The sequence below is a fragment of the Nomascus leucogenys genome, chromosome 1a (genome assembly GCF_006542625.1).
Source record: "Nomascus leucogenys isolate Asia chromosome 1a, Asia_NLE_v1, whole genome shotgun sequence".
Lineage (NCBI taxonomy): Eukaryota > Metazoa > Chordata > Mammalia > Primates > Hylobatidae > Nomascus > Nomascus leucogenys.
The window spans coordinates 3,882,105-3,894,626 of record NC_044381.1 but is presented as its reverse complement, the minus strand read 5'-3'; the positions used below and the strand labels follow the sequence as shown (position 1 = coordinate 3,894,626).

The following is a 12,522-nucleotide window of genomic DNA, read 5'->3' as shown; positions in this document are numbered from 1 at the left end:
ATGATCAGATGCCTTTCTTTTTAAAGTGAGACTCTATTATCTGACAGAAGTCTCAAATTAAAGATTTTGTAAAAACAAATACCCTCAGTTTTGGAGTTTCTATTATATTTTCATTTTTACTAATAAAAGCTTTAAAAATAGAGTTCAGCCAAACTGCTGGATATTGTTTCTCTTATGTAGAGACTTCCAGGTGGACTCATCAGCCAAGCATGTTGGGTGGAGCTGATGTGTCCTACTTGATTAGGGCTTTTCCAAATTCATTTTGCCCCATCAGTCTTCATCCAAGTCATCCAGACCCCTACTTCTTCATTGCTGAGTTGAAATAATAAAAGGTAAAATGGAGCAAGGAAAGCAGAGAAAATTGTTATCCTTCTGCAAAGAGGCTAAGACAGCTAAATTGTGACATAATTTAAACTGTTCAAATTTGACAAGTTTGATTGGAAAATTATGTGATCCATGTAATTAGAGATCAAAATGACCACTAGTTTACAGTTTTAAAGAGTCATAGATTGGCATTTTTACCACAGACTGATAGAATATTATTTTATTCTACCCTATATTAACTATTGCACAAATGACTATTGTTTTGCAGTTTGGTGATTTAAATGCCGTGTCTCCTGGAAATCTGGATAAAGGTAAGAATCAAAAATAATGTACATTTTAAGAACTTTTATTTACCAATAAATTCTCTTAGAGGAAAATACAGTATATGTTTACAACACTCTGATTTTGTGGAAGTGGCATCCAAATCCTAGATAAATAGGAAACTCCTGTCTTTTCATTATTTCTCTATTTTTCCCCATCCCTATGCCTTCTACATATGAAGTATATTACATGCAAATAATTGAATTTAAATGTAGTTATAAAGTTCTTTATACTTTTTGCCTGAAGTTCATTACAAGCAACAAGAAATTATTTCTGACCATGGCTAGAGTCCTGGAGATAAGTGATAAAATTGGATGAGACATTTTTACTCGAGGCCCACCAGGCAAGAAAAAAGATTCCTCGGCTCACCTACCTCACCAATTCATACTTGTGTGTAGAAAAAGAACTCAGAGATAGCAGTGAGGTTTACTGTAAATGCAAGATTAGTAGTGGTATAGATGAAGAAGGTAACATATATACTTCTGAAATTTTAATACCACCATTGACACTCTAATATACAGTATAATATGATAGCATGATATATATTTCTGAAGAACCTCAGGATCAACAGAACCACACGATAAAAAAAGTAAGGTGGACTTGGGGGGAGATAGAATGGGGATAGAGCACACAAATCTTACCCACCTTTATAAGCAGAGCAGAAGCAAAACAATACTGATAAAAATACCAGTGCAATTTTTAAAAACAAGTAAATTTTCTATTAAACACTACAGGAAACAGCTCTTTTAAAAGGTGGCAGAGGGTGGGAGGTCTCTTGAGGTTTTAAAAAATTTTTATGGTTATTGACTATCGGCGACAGGTACAAAATGCACAAAAACTGGGGAGAACTATGCACTTGGCCCTTCCAGGCCAGAGCCACTGGGGAAAATGAGGTGAAAGGAAGTGCGTGGAGAGTCTGTGAAGAGGTTCAGCGCCAAAGTGTGCAATATTAAGGTATTCAGTACACTAGCAATGCAGGGAAATTAGAAAATTATAGCCAAAAAAATTGTTGCTACAAATATATACTCTATAGGATTAACCAAATAACCCTTAGAAAAATAAGTCAATGATGATATTAATTAGTAATTTTAGAGCAAGAAAGGTGGTAATTGATACGCATGTCCCACATAAAGCAACACTGATGATATACTCACACCAAAGCCTCATAACCCAAATTTAGGGATTTCATCCCAGGGTGTCCAGAAGGACAGTAGAGTTTTACTGCTCAGTCAGAGACTGAATTCCAGCCAGGCTTCTTCACACAGTGCTGAACCACAGTCTTCTGTAAACTCCTGTAGTGCCTAATTTTAGTTTTTATGCACCAAATTTCCATAACCTGAAGTAGCTTCCTAGAAAGTGTCGAGTTTTTATAGAAGCATAAAATGTCTACAGAATTACATTCCTTTGTCCTTAGGACCTGGAGAACGGGCTTGCTTTTATAAGTTGCTTTGTAGGTTCTCCAAAGGAAACCTGTCACCCAGAGATAGACCTAAGCAAAACCTACCTGGAACACTTAAGTTTGTCCAGTCCGTTATCTCACTACCCTTTCCATCCACAACAAAATAGACAGAAGGACTTTCCTCACTTTGTCTCCACTGCCTTCCCTGCCTGAAAATGAGTCTTTGTCTTTTCAGTGCTCCCTTTTTTATTGTTTTGACACTAATTTCCTAGGCACAGGGAAGTCTGTGGACAGGGAGCAGAGAAGCACTGTGACTTGTCCTCACCTGCTGGATGTGGCCACGCTGGTCCCATTTACCCCCAGACCTCTTGATGGCTCTTGAGATAGAGCCAGATGGGCATACTCAGGGCCTAAAGATTGAATGTGAAATCCTAGGAGGTTTTGAGGGTTTCTCCCACAAAATGAGAATTCTTGTTCTTGATAATAAAAGGGATATTTGCTCCGTAGAAAAATTTCAAATAATACAGAGAATTAGAAACTATAGAAAGTGAAGCTTTATTATCACAACCATAAGAGACTGCCACCATGAAGAGTTTGTGTTAAGATCCTTATAGACATTTTTGTTTTATGTATGAAAACATGAAAAACCAAAACATATCATGCAAACATGTTTCAAGTATACCCTCTTGATGAAGTACATGTCTGCAAAAGGTATCCCTCCCCCTGTAGCCCTTCAACCCGTTGAATATACTTGTTTTGACACACTCAAATATTATCATTAAGTTCATTTTCCAGAGGCAAAAATGTAACTTGATAAAGCGGGTGGGCCAAGATGTCTTTTGCCTCATCTAAGAGCACTTCTTTGTTTTATTGGTCACTAATGCATGACACACATTTCTAGGTAATTCATGTTAATCTCCACCTGTTTAATCATAAATTGCCATTTCTCAGACCTTGCTCCTGGTGGCTGTACCCTGTACAACCATGTATGGAAGCCCTTTTACCTCTCACTGCTTTTTTCTAGAACAAACTTCGCCCCAATCATAATGAAATAAGAAAAGTCAAGGGGCCTTGTTTATAGAGACAGCTGCATTAGCAGAGATTTTTGCTGTGGGTGTCTGCCAAGTGGTAAAGCTAAAATCTTACTGCTTGCAAAGAATCCAGCTTAATCTGACTAAAGAGATACTTGTTGCACATTCATTGTATGTGACATGCCATGGAACAGTAGAGAATGGAGACCTGACTCTGTTTATCCAAGCCACTGTAATTATCCCTCTTGAAGAGGTATTCTGAGGAGACTCTTGCACAATAGTAAAGCTGTATATGTGCATTTTCTCTCTCTAATGTACTCTTGAATTTTAACAGTGCATACTGGAAAAAATTAAATGGCATTCTATTGTAATAATGCTTTAATTAATATAAAATGTATTACAATTTGGGGGTAACAGTGACTATATAATTCATTTAATTTCCAGAAATGAATACCAGCTATTAACAGTATCAGTTGCCAAGAATGGAAATCCATTGCACATTTTTAATCTGATACTACTGCCTCAGCCTTAATAATTTTTATAAGAAAAATTAAGGCTTCATTTAATACTGTGACCATCTATAACACTGATGAGTGCCAGAAAGTCTTACAGCAGCCTCTGTTTATACATGGAATAGTAATATTAAAAATCAACATAGGTCTTACTCACATCAATGCTAGCATGGATAAAATTTATATTTAGTGTAGATTTTTGGAGGAAACAAACCTTTTTTTGTGTTTGCGTTTTCAGCTCAGTACATTCCCCAAAAGCCGCATAACATACCAGTGACTATTATGACACAAATTATACCATTATTTAATATAGACACTTAGGGAAATTCCAAAGGCCTTTTTTAAAAAAGTTAACGAAGTATCAATCACAGATTGCCAAAAGTAAATTAATCTCACTATGTTTGAAAGAATTATAGATGCATCAGTACAGCATTGATATGAAATAAAATCTGATGAAAAGAAAACCTCTAAGCTTTGTTTCCTGAGAAGAGCTAAGAGGTTGCTTTCTTAATGTCCTATATTAAAGTGTTTCTAAAGCACCTGTTGATTGCTATTTTCTAATTTGTCTTTGATAATAGTCTTGGTATTATTTGTGCAGATGAAGGCAGTGAAGTAGAAAGTGAAATGGATGAAGAACTGGATGACTCTTCAGAGCCTCAAGCCAAAAGAGAGAAAACAGAGCTGAGCCAGGCGTTTCCAGTGGGCTGCATGCAGCCTGTTCTCGAGACTGGCGTGCAACCAAGCCTCCTGAATCCAATTCACAGCGAGCACATTGTCACAAGTACTCAGACTATCAGACAGTGCAGCGCTACAGGAAATACCTACACTGCAGTCTAAAGAATATTAAAGCGTATTTTTCCAGCTTACATTAACCCTGTTGATATTGGGCTTAAGTTGAAAATTTAATAAGCCTGAAGGTCGACTGTTGTCAAATTCTATCTGTGCTGAACATTAACTTTTTGGAGTTGTGAAATGGAATGGGTGTATGTATTTTGCCAGATCTTTTTTTTTTTTCTTAACGTAAACAAATTATTTGCCTCTTAATAATGAATTTTTTCCCTTAGTTTCAGGTGTCAAGAAGGATTTTTACAACACTTAATGTCAATGTTTTGTTTTCTTATAATTAAAAAGTAATTTACATTTTTTGTAGCTTAAAATATTTTATTGTTGATTGTTAGTCTTGGTGTATGATTTCATGTGTAAGTTTTTTAATTAGATGCACTTCTGTGAAATATCAAAAGAAACGTTTTTTTGATTTACACTGGAGGCATGCCCATTTGGCAGCAGATGCATCAAATTTGCTTTTGAAAGGTGCTTTTCATTGGACAGAACCATAAGACACTATTTTGATAACATTTTGAGTACGGAGAGAGAATACAGAGCATTTTTATTATAGTGCTAGAGGGTTTGGAAGGTCATCTATTTTTCTCTGAGGAAAAATTGAGCTGTACATTTATCAGTTCAGAGTAAATGACAGAATTGCAAGAGATTATGCTAATATGTACATAATTTGTGTACATAATTATTAAACCATGTTAACAATGCAAGCTTCCGTTAAACATTGAATTTTAACTATTATTTGCATACCAATTCCTCTGTTTAAAGACTACTGATTCTGTATTTGGGACCACTGCACAGATGCATTCTGCTGTTAAGTGGGGGCTGTTATAGTTTGATACTGAAGTAGAAAAAAATGACTTGACTTTTTTTTTAAGTGTACATGCTACTTATGCTGAGCTGGACATACAGGAAACCATTCCATTTGGATGACTTTCTTTTATTCCAGGTCTTTTTCCTAATAGTAGTTCAATATGCTGCTATTACAAACGAGAATTTATAGAATGCAAGGAATGTAGCAACCTACATAACGTTATTTCCTTCAAAACTATTTCCTGGTTTCTAAAGTATGTGGATTTAAATTGTAAACGGAACCTGAAGGCAGTGTAACTGGCACACCTCACTGTTACTTATCCCCAATTCTGTAGGATTTGGATAGGTGGCTGGATGGACCATTGCCATTGAAGAATGTACATCAGGGATCATCGTACCTCGGCTATTACATGGTGCCTTAAAACAGAACTGAAGCTAAGGTTTAGTAAGGTTTATTTTGTTCATGTGACTAACTCTTCAATCCATTTGACAAAGTGTGCCTGTCATTTTCAGATTCCCGAAGTAAGGACAGGTGACATGTTCTTCAAAGGAAATTTAGGGAAAACAAAGCAAAACAAAAAGACAAAAATCAGTTTCCCTCTTTGAGTGACCGTGGATCTATTTTTTATTCTTAGAGCTGAATATTACTTGATTACAAATCAGATTGCTTAAGGGTGTGGAATAGCAGGCTAGTTTTAATACCAGCTTGTTACATAAAATCATATATGTTTTAGACCATTCTTATTTAGTTACAATTTTAGAAAGTTAACAAAGTAAGCAGGTACTTATCGAAGTGCATCTTTTCAGTCTAAATGTTTGTCTGTGTGTCTAGGTGCTGGTGTGTCCACACGCACACATGAGTGCCCATGGGGCAGGAGTCTGCTATAAAGTCAGAAGGTGAGATCCTAGAGAGTTACACCCAGCCCCATTTTAATTTGCATGAAAAGCCAAGGTTCTTTTAAGCACTCAAATTATTTAATGCTTAAAACACAAGAAAGGCACATCTGTTCATTTAAATAGTTGTAAAAAACTAATCAGCAAAAATAAATAGATAAGAAAGCCAAAAAAAAGGAAAGCACAAAATGATTGACAGATTATCAAATGAGGCCTATATTAAACCCAAGATGTTTATCTTTCCATTGGTATTGGGGTAAGGGGGGTGGGGGGTTGGAAAGAAGAGGTGAGCCAGTCTGTAAAGTTAGAAATACCAAATGGCTTATCAGGTAATACACACTGTATTTAAGCTGTTGTTGCTTGATTGCCTCAGACTACTCAAATAACATCAACAACATTTCTTAAGTAAAATTTAAATATTTTAGATGTAATTTTAAAAACTGATCCAAATTTTTTATTATACAACTCACTCATATATTTGAAAGTCTTCACTAGCATAGTAGCATCACCTTCATCTAAATATCATTTAAATTACTGTCCCCCTTTTTCCTCCCATAAAGACAATGGATTTGTACCAAAACACACACAAAAAAGGCAAACAAAACATGGTGAACTGCAAAAGTTCATGCATCTACTTCACTGTGCATAGCAAGTGTTTACAGGTAAAATTAAAATCAAAAATTGAAAAAACACTCTTCATTTTGGCTCTCCTTTCTGAATTTTTTCAGTTTCCTGTCTCTACCCGCCATCCTTTGAGTGATACTATATCTGTATTGGACCAAACGTATTTACTGGTTTCATTTTGTTTATTGAATGACTTTAAATGTATTTATTATCATTGTTTAATGTTGGATATATTTGTATCATTACAGGAATCTGATAATAATGGGCAAATTTAGATTGATGAGGCTTAGGGATCGGGGATGCTCCAGGATTCAACATTTCTTCCAATTGTTCATGGTTTGTTCTAAATTAGGACAGATTAAGAACGAATAAACATTATTACGTTTGAACTTGACTCAATAAAAATATTATGATCTCCTTTATGAATATTTAGGAATATTCTTTGTGACTAGTGTAAGTAGTTGGGATCAAAACATAAAAAGAAGACCTATGGTTTATGCTACTTCTAGTTATTTGTAGTTCACAGTAAAACATGCACACACATACACACAAAGATTTTCATCAGTTTCGAATTTGAATTGTGAAAAATATATGAGAAAATGAAAACAATTTACACATTTGAGCAAATTGAGCAATCACATTTATTGCATTTATTTCCATTTTTCCCTTTTTTCATTCATTGAAACTGTGGGTTTTCTAAATAATATTAGACACTAACACTCTTAACAGATTTATTCACAAATGACACAAGTACACATTTTAAGACTTCTTTGTATTTCTTGCAGTTATAACCAATAACTAGTCATGAAATATACCTACATAAACCAGGCGCTACACTTTCAGTGAGGAAGAATGTAAGGAAGGTATGTTGACTGTTTTTAAGTTTCAGAAAAGATATATTCATATGATAGGATTGAGTATCATGGATATAGTTTGATCTTGACATATAGTTTGAAAATCATACTCAAAAGATTTGCATTCATGAAACCAGTGAACAATAGGGTGGAATGGATGAACCATCTCCTTGGAAGACAGGGCCCAATTTTCAATTTTTTCTTTGGCTATCAAGTTGCTAGTCACTTATTCAGGATTTTCATCCAAACTGTTTGGACTGACTGTATAAGTCTTACTGCCTTTTCAGAAATCTGCTCTCCTTTGTGTGATTTTTCTTGTACTGTATAGCACGGTTTATGCACCTCTCTTTAGATGGTGTACTTTAAAAACAAAAGTAAAATTTAGAAAATGGTTTTAACACTGCATACCTAAAATTAGTAGTGTGCAGCATTGACTGCCTTTGATTTGTAGTAGACAAGTAAAAATGAATACATTCTTGTAGAATGCTGTAAAAGTCATTCAGGAATGAACACGGTTTTAGTGCCGTAATCATGAATCTTTTTATATGAATGCACTGTCTAAAAGTGCTAAATGCATTTTCAAATTTTTAAAAATTCTTCAGATGATATATTTGAAATGTCTAAAATAATGCTGTGCTTGAAACATTAGTGTAAAAGGAAAAAAAAATGTGTCACTGTGATGTTGGTCCTCCCTGTGTGGACACAAGTAGAAAGTAAAAACTTGGCAAGTCACCTTTATGTACAATTTGAGGCAGTGGTTATATACAATAAATTGACCTTTATTATATCCCCCGGACACACACATTCTTGGTGAGAAAATAACAACCATCCAAAAATTGAGATCAGAACTTTTGTGATCTGTGTGAATCACAACAGATCATGGGGGAGGAGGATTGGCATGCAGTGCTATTGAAAATTGGGCTTGTTGCTAGATTAGAACAACCTCCATGTATATGGTTAGAACAAATCAATTAATGGAATCCTAGTATTTCTGCAAGTTTGGTGATTTTTAAAAACTGGAATAGAAGCATTAATTCAGTGCTTAGTTCTAGTATTAGAAAACCCCTTTGATGTAATGCCTTGTATTAACCCTTTGAGCATTGTAAGATATACAATGGGGGACAAAAGCCTTTCAGATCATTTATTTAGACTTAGACCGGTAAAGTATACTCTATATCCAAATGTCTAATTATGCTGTTTTTTTAAAGGGGGGGTAGGAAGAGAAAGTGTTTCCACGCCGAACACTTGCATTTTATATACAACTCTTAATTTTTCTTCAAGAGGGCTTGATATATTTATTCCCAAATATTCACTGCCATCTAAGTAAGTGTACTGTTTACAGAAAAAAAAAAAAAATCAACTTTTCTAGCATCACACCATAGTCTCTAGAAAAGGAGGACAAATACATGGGCCTGGATAGACCTATGTCATAACTGATCTCTGCACATTGAAGGTACCTAGATTGCCTTTAAAAGGTATAAAGAAAGGATTAAGTTTCTTTTTTTTTTTCTTTTTTTCCCCAAAACGAAACGAAAGATCTCATTTATTTAGCTTTAGAAAGTACAAGTGTAAGTGAAGCCTTAGGAAGAAATGAGTTCGAGTGGATTAAGAGAATCTGAACTCTTTGGGGGCAGTTAGGCTATTTGGAGTTAGATCGCTCATAAAATATTGTTTGGGAATTTCACACAGGGCATAATTTTATCTATGCTCCAAAACTTTAATACTTTGTCAAAAAATTATATATAGATAGAATGGAGAGCAAAGCACTTGATTTTAAGCTCATCTGTGAGGAGATGCTATGACTACTGCTTCTGATATCTCTAAATGTCAGTCTGCTTACACCATTGCTGATTTTGTTCAAGGGAATCTCTTCGTGCGCTTGATTCCCTCTGTTCCCTGCGTGATCGAACATGAAAGCAGTGTTGTCTGCAGATGTGCTTGCGCTGCCCTAGCTGGGCGCAAATAAGAGTGTAACCTATTCTGATGTCTGGTGAAAGGACATCCATAGCATAGTGCAAGTATGCCGTAAACGTTGCTTTTTAGGCAGTTTAGGAAGTCAAACCATGCAAATTACTCATGTGTTAACATGCAATACTCAAAGGGTTTTAATTTAACTCTCTTCTTTTGAATTCTTCATGATGATTTACTGTAAATGCTTCTCAGTTTGCATGCCTTGATCATTGCTGCTAGTGATTTTATGTGCCAGTAGACCTGAGTTTAGTTTACCAATTTTACTTAAATAGTAAAAGCCACTTACAAAGTGACTGCCTAGGGTTTTTTTTTCCTTTCATTTGAAATAATTGATAATATGTTTTTTAAAAAAGAAAAATGTGTTTTGTCTCTTCTTTTATTTGATTCTGGTTTGATTCTTTTTCTCCCCTCTTTCCTTTGTTTTTTTTTTAAATAAATTATGATGTTGGGATTGGAAGCCCTGAGTAATGAAAATCTTTGGTAAGAATTGTTTATGTAGCTCAATAATGAGGACAACAAATATTTTTTAGAAGAATTTTGATTCTGGGGAGGAAAGAAAATGTAAAAACTCCCATTGACTGTTGATAACCAAGTAAATTTTTCCTTCAGTAAATTAGTATTTTTGAAGAAACGATCGCCTTGTTTTAACCTGCTAAACAACAATTTTAAATGACCCAATAAAGAAGCTATTGAATTTTATTCATTTAAAAAGCATCTTTTGTACCAAAGCAAATTTTTTTCTCTACTCATTTCCATCATCAATTTGGACCTATGGTGGTGACCAATGCATTGGTTACAGAAACTTTAAGTGAGTGCCTTGAGAAAACTTGGAAATTTGTGCCTGAGGTGGTAAACTTTTAATTAGGTTAATTGTAGTGCTTACCAATCAGTAACTTCACTATCACTCAGGGCTTTCGTACCTTCTAGGTAAAACTTCTTTCATTGTGTTTTTTTAAGATACTGTATTTTTTTTTAAGTGCCATCATTTAAATTTCACTTAGTAAGTGGCAGATTACATTATTCAGTCCCACAAGCACAGAAACATAGTAACACTAGGAGATATTTGAACATTTATTTTACAATCGACTGAATATATTATGTAAATGAGGTAAGCAACTTTTGTAGAGATTGTATGTGTGAGATAATGTAATGTTCTTTTCCAGTTTTTGGACTACAGTTGAATAAACTTTTTAATTATTTAAAAACATCTTTACCGAATAACATGTGATGGTTTTTTGTATAATGTATTTGATTTTGTAAATACGTATTTCCTGATGTGATTTTTGTGAGAAATGCAAAATCTTTTAGTATATCATGTCCTCTCAAAATTGGCAGGAGCTAAATAATAGTTTGTGGGCGATTTGTATTGTGTACTGTACAATAACTGGGGAACTTTTATAATTATAAAAATATATATTAACTTTTAGTGTGTTGTTTAAACAAATGACTGGAACATACTAAAGATATTAGTAGGATTTTTCTGAATATTTCAGACTTGAACTCAGGCTAGCTTTCTTGTGTTTTTCAAAACAAAATGGTGTCTTGTCTTTTAAAATCAATAAATTTGTTTCCTTGTTACAAATACATTGGAAATGGCTTGGGTTTTTTTCCCCTCAAATCACTGCCTGGAAGCTCATAATACAGTACCTCATCTGGAGGATAGTATCTGTCATTCATTAACTTAGAAACAAAATTAAATTGTTTTCCTTTTTTGTGTCAAATGAAATTGGCAATATTTACACATGAACAGCACAAAAAGAGAAAATTATAAGCCCAGCAGGGTACAAATCTTACCCTCAAAGAGAATTAATGATTGAGTGCTGTTTAATTTCAGAAGCTGTCACATTTCCATTGTAAACCCAGATTTTTGGATGTTCGTAGTGTGTTTGTTTTATGTCACTTCACATTGGTATTTGGCACTCAAGTTCCTTTCTTACATTCAACTTGCTTATTAAAATTTATTTTAACACAGTTAAGAAGATATGCTGCCAGTTTTTTCCCACTGAATACCTACAGGAAAATTCACTTTTTGGTGCACAATTCTATGAGTATTGACAGACACATACAATCATGTAGCCGCCACCCTAATCAAGTTTAAAACGATTTACCTCACATTTAATTTTCTTTCAAATCACTATATATATATATATATATAGTGATTTGAAAGAAAATATATATATATATCCTCCTGTTAGAATGTGGAATAGCCCGTTTATGTGGGGTTTCTTTAAAAGAAAGAAATACAAGGCAAAATATATAGTTTTTGCAATCTCCAACATAATACTTCTAGATTGTAGTCTCAAGTTATCTCTAAAGATACACTATTGCTAGGTGCAGTGGCTCACGCCTGTAATCCCAGCACTTTGGGAGGCTGAGGCGGGCCGATCATGAGGTCAGGAGTTTGAGAACAGCCTGGCCAATATCGTGAAGCCCCGTCCTACTGAAAATACAAAAATTACCCAGGCATGGTGGCATGCCCCTGTAGTCCTAGCTACTCGGGAGACTGAGGCAGAAGAATCGCTTGAACCCGGGAGGTGGAGGTTACAGTGAGCTGAGATTGTGCCACTGCACTCCAGCCTCGGCAACAGAGCGAGACTCCATAAAAAAAAAAAAAAAAAAAAAAAAAACTGCACTATTGGCATCTTAGCCCACAGAAACACCAAATTCATTTTAATTTACATTTAAACCAGTAGCTTAGAAAAGTATCCAAATAATGTTATTTAATAAACAAATGAAAGAACGGTAGGCAAAATTATAGCTAGTAGTAGAGACAGTACTAGAGTAGAAAGAAAAATAATCTGAACAATTTGGGCATTTTTATGTTGCAGCCATTGCCACTTTTGAGATATCTGGAATTTTCATACAAAATGAAGAGTTCCCAGTTTATAATCTTATTTTCATACTTGATTTCTCTTGGAAATTTGAGGTCTTTCAAATCTCTT

At 34.6% G+C, this 12,522-nt stretch overlaps 1 protein-coding gene across 4 annotated transcripts in view; it reads left to right on the top strand.

Moving 5' to 3' along the window:
• The window catches only part of RFX3 (regulatory factor X3), a 315,033-nt gene extending 303,869 nt beyond the window's left edge, over nt 1–11,164 (top strand). For all 4 annotated transcript variants that reach the window (XM_003273871.3, XM_030798998.1, XM_030798486.1 and 1 more), the window contains 2 exons: nt 593–635; nt 4,186–11,164. In XM_003273871.3, coding sequence (XP_003273919.1) covers nt 593–635; nt 4,186–4,424 — 282 coding nt within the window. In that variant the 3' untranslated portion in view covers nt 4,425–11,164. The remainder of the gene's footprint in view (nt 1–592; nt 636–4,185) is intronic.
• The last annotated feature ends 1,358 nt before the right edge of the window (nt 11,165–12,522 follow it).